General features: G+C 37.9%; 1 protein-coding gene across 1 annotated transcript in view; it reads left to right on the top strand.

Annotated features, from left to right (window-relative positions):
• Positions 1-19,193, top strand: part of tprn (taperin) — a 31,351-nt gene that overhangs the window by 6,165 nt on the left and 5,993 nt on the right. Inside the window, exon 2 of the mRNA XM_088434407.1 lies at positions 18,739-18,940. Within this exon, the coding sequence (XP_088290533.1) occupies positions 18,739-18,940 (202 nt within the window). The remainder of the gene's footprint in view (positions 1-18,738; positions 18,941-19,193) is intronic.

Genomic DNA, 19,193 nt, shown 5'->3' with positions numbered 1-19,193 from the left:
GGAAGCTATGTAGGTCAAATGCAGCTTCTTGAACACTGTCGTGCTTACTTTTGCATAAAATCAACTTGTGCTTTCTAGTGAAATTCTGAGGCCAGGATCGACTCACTTTCCATCTGTCTGTTATTCATTGGATGTTTTTGTTTTTGTCTTTATTTTTTTATAAACACGGTTGGTTAAATAAAGTCAAGTTGCCTCTGGCACCGATAGATCGGGAGGAGCAGTTTTGGTTTTGATGTTTTGCTTTTGTGGACTGGTCGTTGTGGGAAAGTAGAGATGCTCAGTTTTGCCAGGATAACATAATGAGTTAGAGGAATGCAATAATGTTGCATGACCTTACTTGATTGAAGATGTTGAGTATTCATTTTGAGAATCCTGTTTTACAGTGAAGTTCAGATTTTATATTCCAGTAGGATGGATAGAGAGGATACCCTTATTTAAAGGTATATGTCCTGTTTGCCATTTTCAGGAGTGAAAAGTTCATATTTGTCTTGTAATTCGATAGTGAGATCATTTCTTGTACAATAATACCCTTTAAAGCCCCCTGCTCTCAACTGAAAATTACAACTAACAACCAATCATGGCTGAGCTTGTGAATGACATGACAAAACTTAGAAAACAGGTGATTGGTCATTGGATGGATGGATGGATGGATGGAAGGACATATGATGTTGTAGACATTATTTATTTTTATTTTTTTTACATAACTACCAAACTTGAGGGTGGAGCTCCCTGTTAGCTACTATGACAGGGGTGCACAGTACTTTGCCCGCGGTCAACCACCGAGTTATTTTTGGTCGCTTGCACAACATTGCACACACACACACAAAAATCTGCCAGAAAAAGACGTCAATCAAGAAAAAAAACCTCAATTGAACAAAAAGAACTTCAAAATAAAAGCAAGGCCGTTTGTGTCATACGTTACTTGTACCATAAGTACTTTTTTTATTTTTTTTTTAAAGCATTCATTTTTAAAAGCATAAAAGCAGTAGTTGCTTGTGCAGCTTCCTCACATGTTTGGCTTTTACCATGATCCCCTCCCCTGTATGTCTTGTTGCGTTTCTAAAAAAATGAACAGATCTCACCCGATTCCGAACCAAACATTGTGATATCTACTTTTTTTCGGAGGAGTTCTTTTCCTTTGCTGTCATCGCAACACTTTGTACAAATGCAAGAAAGGTTCCTGTAGAAAACAGCTTTGAGGCATATATTTTTAGTTGGACGAACTTGACTTGGTCGACTTTTTTTCCCTTTGAGACTTTGAGTTACCTCAGCCAAAGAACCTGTCAATTGATTTATAATGAAGCTACTGATTAATTACAAAAAGGAATACTGAAATGTGCGCGTGTGCTTGAGTCATAAACTTGTACAGGTGTGTTGTACAGATTAAAAAAAAGAAGTCAGTCCAAACATGGGCGTTGCTTTCACCAACTATTGAAGGAATACTGTATCAGTGACTCAGTTCTCACTTTGACTTACATTGCTGTTTGTGCGGTATCACTGGTCTTACCCTGTGTTTGTTGAATCCATTGTTTGTGTCTGTTAGTATGTGTTATTTTAGTTGAACCTAAATGGCATGTGTACGCTAGATTATAAATAGAAATAAGCCTAATTGTTTAAAACCCCATGTAACACGGGAAGGCTAACAAAAGGGCACGCTGATGCACTTACATTGTGCGCCAGGGCTACAGGTGTGAAAGTCCATTGTGTTTAATTATTTACCATTTACCAAACTCTCCTCATATCTCCTCCCATACATTTCCTGAAACATTGTACCCCACCCTTCCACAGGTATTATCATAAAAATGTCTTTGTAACGCTAAAAAAAGAGATCACCAATCATGCTTATGTGGGCTGAATATAAAGTTAAATGTTACACCCTGATGACTAAAATAAAAGTCTTTCAGATGTAAAAAAATAGTGTACACATGTGTACATACGTTTTTAGTGTACAATAAAGTCTATATTAATTAATGACTTTTTCCTCGCAATCTTTTCCCGTTGAACAATATAGTTTTAAGATTTACACATTAGTTACCAAGTGCTTCTCAAGGAAAGAACAATTTTTGCACTCCCTCGCTCACTGTGATGACTATAAATGAGATCATTATCTGTGAAAATTGTGTAAGTTTACCTAGAATTGTATCCTTTTTAACATAGACAAAAGAAAAAAGTCATTTAAATGGACTTTCTGCAAAGGTTAACTTTACTTTTTACAGAGGTTTATATAGGTTATGGCCTATTCTGAATCAGACAAAAAGCTTAAATTCCATCAAAATTTCTGAAATAAAAAAAAAATATCAATCCTTATTCAAACTAGAAACATTTTTGACAACCAGGAATTTGAACATTTAAACTTATATTTCATAAGAAATTGAATGTCCAATGAGCCAATGGGGCCCTTTAATTATTTGTTTTATGCTTTATGATTTAAAATAACTTTCATTACACAGCTGTGTTTTCAAGTTATTTGAATTTGCAAGTGTTTCCAAATGTTTGACTGGTACTATCATACGTGTCATCTCCATTGACTCGTTTCATTGCTTACCCAGCCTCACAAGACCCAGCATATAGATTATGTCTGCAGTTACAGCGAAATCATAAATAGTATACACAAGAGATGTGTTTTAAAAGCCTCTCAAATCTCACTTCCTTTCACCCTGCACTGTGTTCCTGCAAGCCTTTTACTGCAGCATTTGTGTGTAACCACAAAGAGTTTCAAATGCAGTAGCATGGGTTTGTTGTTGACTAGTCTAGACTTCATTTAAATGACAATACCTGCAGGCTAGTCAGAGCTGCATAAAAAGTACTTTTCATTCTTATTCTTGTAGTCGACGCAAACAGTTTACATAGTAAATTCTCATGTCGCATCTTATTGGCTGCGCATACACAATAATAGTTGTTTGCAATCTTCAAAAGTAGACCGTCATATCTGTTTCCCCACTCAGTCCTCAGGCTCATGCCCATCTCTACAATGTTTCTGTAATTAGAATTCAGCTAGCAAAGCCCCTCTGTCATTGGCATGTTTAATTCAGGGTGTGTGTATGTGCATTTGTGTGTGTATGTGTTTCTCCTGCTGTTTGTGTGCTCAAGTGAGAATATGAAGAAACTAAAACCACAGGAAATTGACAAACAGGTTTTTGGGAGTTTTCTAAAAAGAAATGTTGGTATGTGGTAGAAGGCGCAGACTTTGAACACATGTACATATGTTGTATTAATGACATTATTGATCATTTGAATATCAAATCTTGCGAGAGACTGATTCTCGATGATTGACCCTGTTTTGCTGTTTATCTTCCTCCTGAGGGTCTGCCTCCTCCTTCACTCTCCCATTTCCCCCTTGTCATATAACCATGGCACCGGTCGCCACGACAACACAGGCTGCGGCCATTCTATCCTGTCATTAGCTTTCCTGGATAAAGTCGCACGCTCTCTGCCTGACTCACAGCAGCCATTACGTCACAGTTTACGTTGCAATGAAAGAATGAGCTGTCATGAGTGGCAATTTGATGTTATGAAAATTCACATAAAACTGAAATCTTTTGCTTGATTATTATGTTTCATAACAAATGCTGTATGTTCACTATCTCTGCAGCTTCAATTCAGCTCTCCAATGAGGCCTTGTTTCAAAAACATTAGCACATGTGTGTCAGGCTCAACTCAAGGTGCACATCTGTGGCCACATCATTCAATTTGATTGTATAATTCAAAATGGTACGATTAAAAATGTATTGCCTGCATGCATATCAGTAAATCGAGTTTTTCTTTGACAGAGATTATTAGTTATTAAATGATTGATTATTGAAATTGATCACATTATTTAGAACTAGTTATATTTGCACAATGTATCTCGTGATATATTTATTGCGGTATATATTTTGCTATATGTTTTTTGCATTTTGCACAAATTGGCCATACAATACTAACTGTATAAATTCTGGACATTCATCTAAGATTAATGTTCAAGATGATAGCCAGTCATTTAAAAAAAAAAAAAAGCATTTAGTGATGGTTGAGTAATTGCATCTTGAAGCCACTGAGGAAAGAAAAGAGCTCACTATTTGATTGCTGTTCAGTTCATTCAAGTAGTTGGCTGTACATGGATACATGTAAGAATAACATAGATGTTCTCAGATATGGGTAGTTAATCATTCATGCGGACTAGCGTTTCGGCACAACTCTTCAAGGCAAGCGCAGTGATTGAACGATGACTTGGTATGAGTAATTTGCATTGACCTTTTAAAAGACCCGTATCATGGCGATTTGAAGTTTACACAGTTAAATACAGTACATATATGCATATGAATTGTGAATTCTTACCTTTGGCACATTGGCGATTTAATTTCTTATGAAAAATGTGGTGTTTTAGTAGCAATATTTAATACCAGAAAATCAAATGTCTTCTTCGCTAAAATCATGACTCTAATCATAAGGCTGCCACGCCTCCCTCATGACATCGTTCTAAAGCTGACCGACCACGAATCAATAACACATAAAAATGTCTTATAAACTTGGAGTATGTGCGCAACTGTGATTTTACAACATCACAAGACTCAAAAGTAGATGTAAACAGTACTTGACATTGAGAGTAGTAGTCTTCATATTGCATGAATGTACTGAATAAATTCATCCAATACACATTTTTAATTTCGATATCTTGAGCTAACATGTATGGCCTCTCCATTGGATGCAATTGTGGGAATTGCGCCAGCTTTCATTTGTAATTTCACGGCAAATCCTCTTTTCTATAGGTAAATGTTCACCATGCAGTCCTCCATGAAATGACTGACAATCGCTGACTCGGCTCTTTTTACTGCACCGACTGTTGCTCTCCGAGTGAGTCATGAGTCGTCGCTCTCGATACTAAATTAACCCAACATGATCTGAGTTCACCTTCGATGGCCAGTTCATGGCACTAAAAAAATAACCTAATTATGCTGACATTTTATTGTATGTCACCTGTTGCTCGCATTTAGCATGTCCCTAGCATAAATTAGCTGCTAGCTAGTGCGGTTTTGGTGAGTGCAGTCGCATTATTTTTGATCCGTCCATTTTCTAGTATAGCCGGTTTAATGGACTTAAATGACTCTGCAAGATGCAGCTCGGGGGAGCAGTGGTTAGCACTTTCGCCTCAGTTCAAATCCACCTGACTCCAGCCTTCCTGTGTGGAGTTTGTACGTTCTCCCCGAACAGGTTCTCCTCCTCCAACACTCCACAAACATGCAGGTATATCGGACATACTAACTTTTCCTAAGGTGTGATTGGGTGCCTGAATGGTTTTTCATCTCTGTGTGCCCCGCAATTGGCTGTCAAACCGGTTTAGGTTATTCCCCACCTACTGCCAAAAGTCAGTTGTGATAGGCACCAGAATGCCTGCGACCCTTGTGAGGATAAACGACTCTAGAAAATGGATGGATGGACTCTGCAAGCCTTGATGCTGACAGCCTGACAATGCTGATGTTCCCACTGATCACTTTTCAACAAACTAGACTAAGTGCGCCTTATAATCAGGTGGGCCTTATATATGGATCAATTTTGAGATTGGGATTCATAGATGGTGAATGAACTGATAAAGTAAGCTTTACCTGTTTCTTTTGTGTGTTTACAGTTGAACAAGGTTGGTCATTTTGACTGAGTTATTATGCTATTGAGAGTTTAGTGTTATTATTTGAGTTATTATTGTTATTAATTTGAATATTACTATATTGTGAATGAAAAAGTTTTAAAATATGTCATTAATTGAGGGTGCGCCTTATAATCCGGTGTGCCTTATATATGGAAAGGGTTTTTAAATATGTAATTGATTGAGGGTGCGCCTTATAATCCGATGCACCTTATAGTGCGGAAAATACAGTAGTAAGCAATGTTGGTCATTCAACTATTATTTAAGTAATTATGTTTTATTTGGCCTTCTGTGTTTAAATGATTTTCACTAAGCAAAATAAGTCACTGCAGCTCTACAGGAGGAATACAAGAAGCTCTGATTAGGTTCAAATCACTTGGAGCAATATTTTGGTTTTCTAGTCGAAGGACAAGATAGTAAAATATTGGCAGATAAGACAATGACAGTTTGAAAACAATGAAAAAAAAAATAATAAAAAAATAATGCCCATACCCCGCTGTATGCATTTTGTTAAACCAGTCAGTAGTTGGTAATAGCTCTACTGCAGTCAGACTCCCGCATCCTAGAACATTTTTTTTTTTTGCAGTCTGTTTAGTACTGGTAAGAAAGGATTTTGAAAACTGGAATTTTTATGTTTTATGGCATCGTTTTATATTACAAATTTTGCAAAAATTGCATCTCTTTCGTGGACTCAATCTCATGAGATCATGTCAAATGGGATTTTGTTTCCGTCCCATCCCTGGAAATGAATGTCTACACTGCTTCAATAATAGTGGAAAAAAAATGATTTTTAATGTACAGGCCATAAAACACATCATTTTGTACTAACTTTTATTATGTGATTTCATGATGTACTATCGTAACTTTTATCATTCTTGACAAATAGACTTCTGGATCGTTTTACAATGATCGGACCTTGTTCTGTGTGTGGTTGTTGGATATCTGTGAACATACATACTTTGACACATAAGATGGTGGGCGATTATGGCATAAACTAAAACTAGAGATTGAAAAGACTTCCATCGAATGTCACTGACCTTCTCACAAAGATTTCGGGAAGACTGGATGAGAAATCTGACATGTGAAGGAAAGTATTTTCAAGAAAAGTAGGAGCCATTTTATCTGTAAATTGGATATCAAGTGTACAATTTTGTTAAATGTTCATTTTCCGTAGCCTTTCTGCTTTGATGAGCCCAAATTTTGGTTGACGTCTCAAGTGGTCAGAATCACATTCGTTTGAGCAATACAAATGCACACACCTAAACTCCCTATATTTCCCTATTATATAAAGCAGTTAATCCAATGCAGATAAACAGTCACACACACGTACTCAAACACATCTCCACAGAGAATACTACAAGAGCATCGACTCACACTATCTTGAGATTTGACAGCGTAAACACAGATGCTCACTGGCTCAGCCAAAAGCCAGATCTGCAAACATAAGACACCTACATGCCCAAGTGAGCCTCCACACACTAAAATCAGTGTTGTAGTGCTAATAGGGTGATGGCTTAGAGAAACAACAGCATACTGTATCTGATCTAACAATCATACTTAACTGTAAATTGTAACAGCACTTCAGTAGCAAGTGGATTTGACAGAGGCTGCATACCGTATTTCTCCGTGTACAAGTCGATTTCGTGTATAAGTTGCCCCTTTTACTTTAATTTAGGTGAATTTTACAAAGATATGATTATAAGTCTACCCCTGAGTTTAGTGGTACATGGATCATTGCTGTCCAATTACAACTCATGGTGTGTGTTGTTAAAACGATGAAATTACGGTACTTCTCGACGCATTTCTTCATTGTGTGTCTGATAACATACTGTCGTGGTTATGGGGGAAGGGGGTTGGCGCGGAAACGGGACAAGTGCGATTATGTCCAAAATAATAATCACGATTATTTTCGTCAATATTAAAATCACGTTTATTAATCAAGATCACCATCATGTTTGGTCAAATGTACCTATTTATTACAGTTGTTTTTAAACAAGTCATATATTAAAACAAGGCATCAAGGCTTGATACCTAAAAAATAATGATAATATACTAAAATAGAGTAAATAATAATTATGGCAAAAAAATTGGGCACACGGGACAACTCATCTAACTTTCAAGCACAAACTACAACAACAGACCTGTAACACCTACAACAGCCTTAAAGTTTTTTTGTTTTTTGTTTTTTCAAGAAAAAAAACAGTACAAAATTACCAGAATCACTCAATGTGAATATGGTCTTAGCAGTCAAAATGTCATTTTTGGTCATTTTACAGTGAATTCATTCCAATTTTTTCACTGGGTCTCAATTGACAGCTAGCAGGGAATATTAGGGGGAATACAGTATTTGAAAAGCATCGGCTTTTGTCATGCAAACATCTAGGAAAGATTGTCATCGAAAGGCTTTTAACGTGGAATTGAAACTTGAAATCTCTGGAGCGTGCCCGCGAAACCAACTTCAGCGTCGTCATCACGTCCCAAAAGAATGACTTTGACTAAATTAATGTTTTTAAGCACCCAAATAGCATCAGACATCCAGCTGTTAGGTGGTACGCCAAGACAACCAATAGTGTTGTATATCAAGACTGTTTTTTCACGTATGTTTTTTTTTTTTTTTTAATTTGGCCATAACCACATTTTTCTCTATTTATTTGATCCAATAAAATTAAGGTTGTAGTTTAAATTAACAGTTCTTTAGTCTGTAATTCACCATTTACAGGAACATTTCCTCGAATGACCGCTTGAGATGCCACATTAGTTTACAGATTTCTGTAGCTATGATCTTAATGTAAAGATTCTTACATAGATATTGCATCAAATGTCTTGCATGAGCACCTGCACACTTTACTATTGTTCACCTCAGGCACTAATGCAGCTGCAGGTAAACTACTCAGCTGGTGTACATGCTTTGCTGGTCTAATATTATCTACCAGGCAGGAGATTAGCTCTAATCACAGTGATGGGCACATCTTCTTTAAGCTGCCATACACCTTAATAAGCCTACAAGACATTTTAGTTTATGTGCTGCGTATGCCAGACGCACCGGTTTATCTTTTTATTTTTATTTTTTTCGAGCCCTGCTTGTCCATGTGTGCCCCCAATTGTCATATGAAGACACATTCTAACGAATGCATCATCTTGAATCAGGTTTTTGAACGCAGTGCACAGCCAATCAGAAGGAAATCATTTAAAAACAATAGGCAGTTGTCAACTAGAGCTGTTTTTGTGTTACAGATTTTAACTGCAGTTCAACCCGATTAACAAGGAATCCAAGCCAGTATGTGTGTGTGTGCGAGTGTGTTCCCTAGGTTTTTGCTGCATAGTGGGGACCAAATCCCCGGTTTTACCTTTTTTTGGGGGCAATATTTTGGTGGAACTCCCAAGTTCAGACCTCTTTTTGAGGGTCAAGACGTGCTTTTAGAGTATAGATTAGAATTGGGTTTTAGTTGTAGTTAGGGTTAGGCAATTTGTTGTGATGGTTAAGGTAAGGATTAGAAGCTAGGAAATGCATTTTGTGTATGGGATGTCCTCACTATAATGGAAAAACCTCTGTGTGTGTGTGTGTGTGTGTGTGTGTGTGTGTGTGTGTGTGTGTGTGTGTGTGTGTGTGTGTGTGTGCGTGTGTGTGTGTGTGAGCATGCGTGCATACGTATTCATTAGGAACCACCTTTCACTAATAAGTCATGCTACACTGGTTGGCCTGGAAACAATAAATCCTTCACAGCTCTTGCCTTGTCAGTTGATAAGGCACACTCACCAAATCATTTGACTTGATTACTTTATGACTATTGTCTATAATTCTTTTTTTTTTAATTATCTTCCTTGTTAGGCTCAAAAAGCAATGCCAACTACAAAAATAAGGCATGTGATGTTTGGCAAAACATCAATTGCGCTCATTGGAGTGGGAGGGAAACTGTAGCCTTAAAGGAGTGACAGGGTACACCTTGGACTGGTTGTCTATCACAGGGCGCATATAGCCAAACAATATTCATGTTCACTTTCACATCTTTGGACAAAGCAAATGTTCAGTATTCTACTCAGCTGACTTCTGTATAGTTAGATCTCTTTCCAGTCCCCACTGTTAATAGTGAAAATCCTTTTGTGAAAATATTTACTGATTGCCTATAGATGTCACAAAATGGTGGCGTGGTGCAACTCTTGACATATGGTTCACCATGAGCCAGATTTACAAAGATCCCAATTAATGGTATCTAAATTGCTGGTTTTGTACCAATAATAGGCTCTAAATTGCATGATCACTCACTCAGGTTGCTGCACTTTTGACCAAAGTGTTGAAGAGTTTGCGCACTAGCATGGATAGTTCTCGCCATGGAAAACTTGGGTGGGCACTAAGCGCTAAGGGAGGTTTGAAGTGATGGCCTCTCTTGTGTGCCCTCTAGACTTGGTATTGAAACAGTACCTAACATAATTTGTCTCAGGTTTGATAGGTCAGTCAAGTCACGTAGTACCGTAATTTCCGGACTATAGAGCGCACCTGATTATAAGCCGCAACCCACTACATTTTAGAGGAAAACCGATTTTGTACATACACAAGCCGCACCTGTATATAAGCCGCACGTGCCCACATTAAAACATGTAAACATATTTACAAAGAAAGACGGTACGCAGAGAGCGTTTTCAAAGTTTTAATAATATAACTTAATAATATAACTTTCTTCCCAAACGGTGCCTGTGACAGGGCAGTAAAACGCTAGCAACATGATAGCAACATGCTAGCAACACAGTATTACAGGTCTGGTAAAACAGGCCTGGTAAAAGAACATACTGGTAAAAATCACGGTAAGCCGTCTTCATCTTCCTCCTTTGAACTGAAGCCATCGAAGTCATCTTTCTCAGTGTCGGAATGAAACAGTGTCATAGAGACGTCGTCACACACTCCCTCAGCCTCTCTCTCGCTGTCACTGTGCCCTCCTCTCCGTCACGCAGCAGACCGCCTTTTCGGAACCCATTGGTGATGGTGATTTTTTTGACGCTGCCCCACGCTGTCAGGATCCACTGGCAGACTTATGAAAAAGTTGCCTTTCGCATGCGGCCGGTTTTAGTGAAAGATTTCTCGCCGCTAGTCATCCAATTCTCCCATTCAACACGGAGCGCCAATTTAAATGCACGATTCACACTGATGTCAAGCGGCTGCAAATACTTCGTTGTGCCCCCAGGAATCACAGCTGGAATGGAGTTTATCCTGCGTCATATGCCTTTCTTTTTGCATTTTCCATGATGAGGGTATATTCACGCTAATTTAATTTATGCACAAGACAGGAAGTTGCAGTCTTCCTCGACGCATATATTCCACCAGTCTTAATCTTACCTTTTCTACTCGAGCCGGTGGCCGCTAGAAAAACTACATAAATTGGCCACATCACTGAATAAGCCGCAGGTTTGAAAGTTTGGGAAAAAAGTAGCGGCTTATAGTCCGGAATTTATGGTACATGTTAAATGAATCAATTTCCCTGCAAAATAAGCAGCAATTTAGTTTTAATTTAATTTTAATTTAATTTAGGTCTTATCGTCTTTAAGTTTGAAATCAACAATAAGAGGCCAAACCTTTGGGCACTGCTGAATTCTGGAGGCCTTAAATGCAAGTCAGCTTTCTTCACATACCTTTAATTAAAGATGTCTTTTTTCATCTCGTATTTTATTTTTGTCGTGAACCCCTTTGTGAAGACTTTCAAAGACTTAAGTCGTTTGGGGGGAAAAAAGTGTTGCAAAGAAAAAGAAACATAAATTAAACAAGAATGATTGTCTAATTGTCTCGACATGATATTTTGACATCTCATGTGAAACGCATGTTGGTGGTTCAGGCCTTGTCTACAACGTAACCAGCTACTTACACCTGCATATTGCATATACCCGCCTTTCGTTTGTGGGGAAAAATTTGTCCACATAGTTTGTTTATTAAAAAAAAAAAAAAAAAACACTTCTATACAAATCTGCATAGTGCCATTTTATTCATTTACAAACTTGCCAAGCCACCAAATTTTGTACAATCAGAAAGAACTTCTGTTTCTTAACGAGACCAGTGTCAGCATCTTTGTTGCGAATTAGTGATGACGTTAATCTCCGGATTGTGATTGCTACATATGACAAATGCGGATCTGGAGAATTTGGCGAACCTCCACTTTGACCAGCGTTTTTTGAGACCATCGGTTTTAATAAAAAACAAAAACAAAAAACAGGCACATATCGCAGATAGTACAATTTATCACCCATTTGCAAGAACCCTAGCGACATGTGGGCTATGCCTCAAGCTCCCTGCCTTAAACATTTTTTTTCTAAAGGTTTTAATTGCTAGGCTTAAGGTACATTTCTCCCTTTTGATTTTCTCTTTGTCAGATTGACTGTATTTTTTACACACTTTGTTTAAACCTGTCTCAGTGGGACATTTTAATGTTGGTGATTCTTCTTTGACTTAAAATAAACTGAAAGCTGTATTTTCTGCTGTTCTTGGACTTGCTTCAAAAAAGGAAGACCCTGAACCGCCACTTTAGTTTCCGCTTCCACTCGTGTTCATTCTGAGGCAACCGTTCTTTGATGAAAATGAAACAAAAGCAACACAATGAAAGAATTGTTAGTCTGCCCGTGTCCTAGATCATTGACTGAGCACACACTGACTGTATTGAACAAGGAATCCTTCAGTTGGGCCCCAGTTTGATTTGCCTCATAGGCTAAGGACAGGAAAACTCAGTTCCGCCTGCTGAGTAATATTTTGTCACACAAACCCTCAACAATACTCAGCAATATTACATCACCATTTACTTCCTCATTGTGGTCTCGCAGGTGAAATATAATACGAAAAAAAATGACTCTCCAGAGAAGCGGAGCAAAGCAGACAAAAAGGAAATGTGAAAGAGGAAGTGGTCTCAGCATTGAGCTTGATTTATTGATGGCTGAATGTTTGCTTGAAAGTTTCTTTTCGACTGGATGCCAGTATGTTAGCTTATGTAGAAAGCAATCACTATCAGAATTAAGGCTAACTAATTCAAAACTAATTCAAACGACGTAGACTGTGATATTTTTACACTGAACACAGTTAAACATAAGCGTATAAATTACATTTGGCACATTGGCGATTTAATTTCCTATTCACTATGAGTTTTATGGTACTGACATTTCTAACCAGGAAGTAAAACATCTCATTAGCAGCCAGTGCTTCTCCCCCTTTGGCTGCCACGCCCCCTTTATGGTGTCGTTCAATATTTTGCACAAAATATTCATCCAGCCATCATCTTGACCATTTATCCTCATGAGGGTCACAGAGTGAATGAAGGAGCCAAAAACAGATATTTTACTGACATTAAAATGCAAAACAATGCAAATAGACAGGGGTGCACATTTTTTGTTGTGGGTTACTCACATGAGTGTCAGGACGTACGATTTGGCACTCATCCTTTCTGTCATTAAAAAGTCTTCCTCAAGGTCTCATTGTCAGTCCCACATTAAGCGCACACTGTGTGAACACAGTGACTTTGCATTATTCAAACCTGCATCCTCAAAGTTCTTAAGTCCATCAATTATGGTTTGTGCGGTTCGCTCAGGACCCGGTTTACTTAGGCCTTGTCTACATCTTATTTAAATCCGCATTGTCTCCCCCTTGTCGTTGTTGTTTATTTCAAGAAGTTGTGTCTATACGAAATTGCATAGTGCGGTTTCAAATTCGTGTACAAGCGTGTAGCTAATTCTGTCCAGTCAGAAAGAACTTCCACCTCTGACGTGTCCAATCAGAACTTTAGCTGAATTTGGGTTTTGAATTTGAGTTCTGAGCTAATGAACATACTTTCCATGATGCTATTACATATTTTACCTTAAGTCAGAAATGTAAGTGGCGTCAAATCTGAAGGACCGTTGTTGGCGTGTGGCCTCGTGATGGAGATTAGAGCAGATTTAGGCCTTGTTTGCAGCAACTGTAGTCCTTTAAGAGCGGTCAGCTGAACCAAGAGAAAAGTTAATGAATGTATAGTTTGCATATGGCCATGAGTAGTGCTGGCCAAGTTACTTCAAAGGTGAAATGCATTATTACTTATTACTGTCATTTCAAAGTAATGAATTACATCACAATATTACTCTATTTGAAATGTAAGGCATTGCACTACTATTGCATGACTTTTATATTTTCTCATCCAACAACTGTAAATATGGATTTGCCATTCTAAATGTAGCTTGTTATGCTCATTACACAGCCAGTGGAAAGTTGGCTTAAGCCCAAAAACTGTACAAATCATGTATTTTGTATTGTATTGTAAACCTTTAAAGACAATACGCAAAATATTTTTTGTATTTTAATCCCTTTATGACTTTCACAGCATAGTTTATGTTTTAGGCAGAAACAGTTAATGGATTCCACAATTTCAAAGTTAATATACAAATTGAAGTTCAGTCGGCTAGGTTAGGGACAGACGTTTCAAAAATAGATGGTTTCAGTGGGGCTAATGTTAGCAGCTAGCCTTCACTATCATTATTATGTTTAACTTGAGTTTTTGTATGCTTCATCTTGATACACATTTACCACAACTATTTATAGAATAGCAATTGTAATTGTGGTTTTGGTGAATTTGGGAGAAACAACATTAAGAATGCATTGTAATGCATTGCGTTATTCTCATTTGTACCTAGAAAAAAAATAATTGTTTTTTTTAATTGTGTTTAATGCATTACGCCACCGCGTTACAGCAAAAAGTAATGTACTATAGTAATTGCATTACTTTAATAATGCATTACTCCCAATACTGGCCACAAGACAAATGGCAGTAAATGGATTGCTTGATGTTATACCTAATCACATGAAAACCGGAATACAAAAACGTATTTCATTGTAATGAAGTGTTTTTTTTGTTTTTTTTTTATGATACATTTTATATGGCAAAATCTTGTCGTTTTGGAACATAAATAATGCTAATGAATGCAAATGCTAGATAAACAAAACATGAATAAAGTCTAAATAATAATTACAAATGTCACACAATGTACTGTACTGTAATGTGTGTAAGAACATTTGTTAAATATACTGTACATCCCCACAGATGTGAAAGCGGCTTGGTGACGGTCACAGTCACAGTAGCAGTGAAAGTGGCTAGGTGATGATCACAGTCACAGTAGCACATAATGATACTTCAATGACACCTTGCCAGCAGTGATTAGATTAGATTAGGTTAAACTTTGTTGTCATTAAGTATAAAATAGGCATTAAGCCAGATTGTCTGTAACTGTGTTTTTCTTGGCTCAACTTGAGGTTCTACCATTCTGATCACTTGCACATGTGCATGCTGTGCACCCCACTGCTTCAAACACTTTTTCTTTGATTTGATTTCTTTTCATTGATTGTTTTACAGTCTTATTATGGCTACTTCTTAAACAATAATGACAAATAATAATAAAACAAATTGACAGCTACATTCAAAATATTTAAGTGCTTTTTCAAACACTGTGTAACAGTGCCTCAGGGTCGGGTTTATGAATAGCAACTTGGCAGTAGATATCCAAGTGCATTGCTTGGAGTTTGGTGTGTTTGTCACGTGTTTGATTACACTGAAAAACACAGTGATGATGTGTTGATTGTATACACTGTGCTATCGAGATTTAAAAAGAAAAAAAAGTGGATTTTCTTTAAGACCTATAATTGATATAATAATTTTTTCAAACATGGGGTGTTCTCAAGTTTATTTCAAGTTTTCAAGTTTACAGCTAGATGCTTTGTATTTTTATGGAAGGGTAAACTTGAGCTGCTTCTGTGGTAATCTCTTTACAAAGAATGCATACACCTCTCACATGCTCTTCCATTTTCATGTTTTCCTTCTGTTCTTGAGTTTGCCCTCCCACTCACAACAGAAACGTAACGGGTATGCCAAACGTAATGAGCGCAAATTAGTGTCCACTTCAGGGTGAGATTGATGTTCCTGATACCATTAATCTGTTATTTTGACACCGCTAATTCTGATACTTTTTTTCATAAAGATGTAGGCATCTTGAATGAGTACGACTCTAAATTGTAATAAGGTTGAACTGTCTGTCAAACCTGCAATGCAAAGTATTTTCAATACAACTCTCATTAACATGACAATGACTTTTCACGAGACACGACTTCACGTCTGTGCACAAATCTCTCGTGTGGATTGCCATTTTTGGATGGATGACTCTGGATTTCTTTTGAGTTTGAGGAGAATATGTAAAGATGACGTCACGCCAAGCTAAAAGGCAAAGTAAGTGGTTCTGCGAGTCATCCACGCCGCGCATTCGTCAACCAGAGAAGGTCAGAATGTAATGGCAAAGAATACACGCTTCAATGTTAAGGACAACGATTATGCATTTTTAGTGATGCTCAAATGAAGCTTTTGTGGGTTCATTGGGGGCCAATTGCTTGGAAAATGGCTTCATTTTGGGAAGTTTCTGTAACAGGAGGGACCTCTCCTGGCAGAAACAAAAAAAATATACCTCCTCGTGTACAAGTCGAGTTTTTTTTTCTCCTCGCATAACTCAAAATCAGACCAATTTTCCCCACATATCATGTAATTTACAAGGCTTAAGAAGATAATTTATACCTAATTCAATAGAAATATGCATCCGTTTTAGCGCTTTTGCTCTTTCAAATGCACTTTCGTCAAGCACAGCATTATTGCCTCTTTGTTGTCAACATCGAGGCTGTGTGAACATCAAGGCTGTGTGGATAAATATTCTAGCGGACTTTGCCTATTATGAAAAGGAAAAGACGGCTTGACCTGTCCCATTCAAGACAAAAACGTGCATGGCACGCGTGGATTTCAGCAGGTGGGGGGAGAAACACAGCAAACAGCAACTCCTCCACGCTCTGATCTCGCCACGGAAGTCACTTGGGTAAAGAAGGCTTAAGCAAAGCATTTCTGGAGACCTCTATTTTAAAAAATTGGACCGGTACGAAGATACACAAAGAGTAACATTGTGTGCTATTTGCGCAAATGATGAGTAGGAAGGAGAGGATGTCCAGAATTTAAATGGGAGGAGCTAGTTGGCATGTCAGATAGTGATGATGACTTTTAGGGCTTTTCCACAAATTCATATTCAACTGTGTCAAAAATAAAGCATTGATTGATGATTGGAATTATTTTTAAGCTCCTGCGGAGCTTGCTGACGAGCTAATAATTTAAAACACGTGTGTTTAAGACAAGAATCAAAAACATGTAGGATTGCAGCCGTCGAGGACTGCAGTTTGAGACCTATGGCCTGGTAGCTTGGCGTGATGGAATCTTCATTTGCATATTCTTCTCAAACCCAAAAGAAATCCGACTCATCCATCCAAAGACGGCAATCCACATGACAGATTCGTGCACAGACCTAAAGTCATGTAATTTAGAGTTGTTCTCACACAAAGACAATTGAAACGCTACACAATTTAGAGCAATACCAAAGATTAAACACGCATGCTGCTTTTGACAGCCATTGCAAGGCCCACCCTGCTAAACAACCACCTGTCCCACATTCTGCATAGACTATTCTCCACTGCAGTCAAGCCACAACAGGGTCCGAACAAAGTGCACACCGGCTACCCGATTTGAAAAGGGGCATCAAATAAGAACACCTGACATATGACTGCTGTGAGCAAAGGGCTGTGTGGTGAGATAAGACTGTCTAATCACAGCGTTGTAAGGAAGTAATAAACTGTTGTTCTTGTTGGCTGTAATGAAAGCAAGAGATTAAATGCATGTCAGCGTTACGATCAAATATGGGCTTTAAATGAGAAGACATCTGACACTTTTTTTGTCCTGATTTACCAGCCAGGCGACCCAGCAAGTGAACACTCAACAGCTGCAGATGATTTGGTTAAATCAGCCACTGAGCCTTATAAAAAATAAAAATAAAAAAAAAGTATGCTCCCGAAGTAAAATAATTAATGTTTATGGCTGCTGGGCTAATACAGTTCATCTTACCACAATTATTACATTATAAATTGGGCAGCATTTTGAGTTCAAATCTTATCCCAAGTATGCATGTCAAAAATATTTGTGTATGTTAAGACTTAATAAATGTAAACGTGAAAGCGGCAGTTATTTGGCTGTACAGTATGTGCCCTGCACTTGACTGGTAGCCATTGTTTGTTGCCTCTTGCCCAAAGTCAGATGGCATTGGCACCAGGAGGACAAGGACAATGAGGACACACTCTTTACAAAATGGATGGATTAATAGATTATGCAACAACAAAACACGCAGCTATGTCTGTTTCATAATAATTGAGTACTGTATTGACTCCAGATCAAAGGCCACACTATATGTAGGTACCAGGGTAGAGGATTGGAATTTAACAGAATAACTTCTAGTACAGTTGAACAAATACTGAAGGACAAAGTATTGTAAAATAACCAAATTCTGCATGTTTCTCATATCTAAGTGTTAAGGGACCAAAAAAGCAATGTTATTCTTTTTTGTTTGTTTGTTTTTTTATCATCTTATCTGAAAAGTTAATGTTCAGTGTCTTGAAAAATGTACTTACATTTTAATAAATGTTACATTGTTGTGAAGCTAAGCAAAGCTTTATTATATTTATTGAAAAAAGCAATATAATTAAACTTTCAACACCTGTTTTATTAATTTTTTTATTATAATTATGATTATAATTTAGGAGTAGTTACAGCTTTGTCTAAAACTGAAAAAAAACAAGTGCATGAAAGTGCCTGAAACAAACAAACAAAAAAAAGAAAATTCTTATTTTATTGCAATTGCAATTCACATGACAAAAACAAAGCCTTTCCCCTAGGGTAATCACCCCCCCCCCCCCCCCCCTCACACACACACACGTACACGCACTTATTTGAGAAGCACTGTTGTTTTTATTTACTGATGTTTTTACTGCTTTTCTTTTCTTGTTACATGCCTCAAAATATCGTGCCCGTGTTTCATTTTTAGCTTTTGCTACAAACCTAAACAGAAGCTAGAACAACTAAAACAGTTGTCTGCCCGCCCCCCGACCCCCCCCCCCCCCCCCCCCACACACACACACACACACACACGCACACGCACACATCTGCCTGTCACATTAGTTACAAATATAGTCTCCATCAGGAATGTTTTCCTGCTTGACTCAGACCCTCTATAAATTATTTATTTATTTATTTTTTTAACTGTGTCTCCTCCAGCTCAAGATATCCTTCAATGAGTCAAGTCTCCACAGCACATATGAGTATCCATCCGAAAACAGCGCGTGGGACAGCGGGGAGGAGGGGGATGAGGACAAACAGGAGGAGAAGGTTGCCGAAGACCTGCCCAGCATGGTGGGACGTATCCACATCCCTCGGCCCAGTTTTACAAGCTCGCCCACGCACACAAACAGCAGCAATGGTGAGATATTGAGGAGCAAATGCCGCAACAAGGAAGTTACTGGATTGTAAACAGTGCTGCTTTTGTGGACTTTGTCCTTGTTCATTATCTGAACTCAGAGTGACTCAAGAGTGCCTGCACATCTTTAATAAGTCTCAAAATGGGGACCATTGGAAATGCCAAAATCAGTCAACATGGGTTTTTTTCTGCTTAGACACCTGTTTAAATTTTGTAAAAATATAGTTAACAGTTGTTGATTTTTTTATTTCTTTTT

Source organism: Hippichthys cyanospilos, chromosome 15 (genome assembly GCF_059441005.1).
Source record: "Hippichthys cyanospilos isolate Australia breed blue-spotted pipefish chromosome 15, RoL_Hcya_1.0, whole genome shotgun sequence".
Classification (NCBI taxonomy): domain Eukaryota; kingdom Metazoa; phylum Chordata; class Actinopteri; order Syngnathiformes; family Syngnathidae; genus Hippichthys; species Hippichthys cyanospilos.
This window is presented reverse-complemented; position numbering and strand designations above follow the sequence as displayed.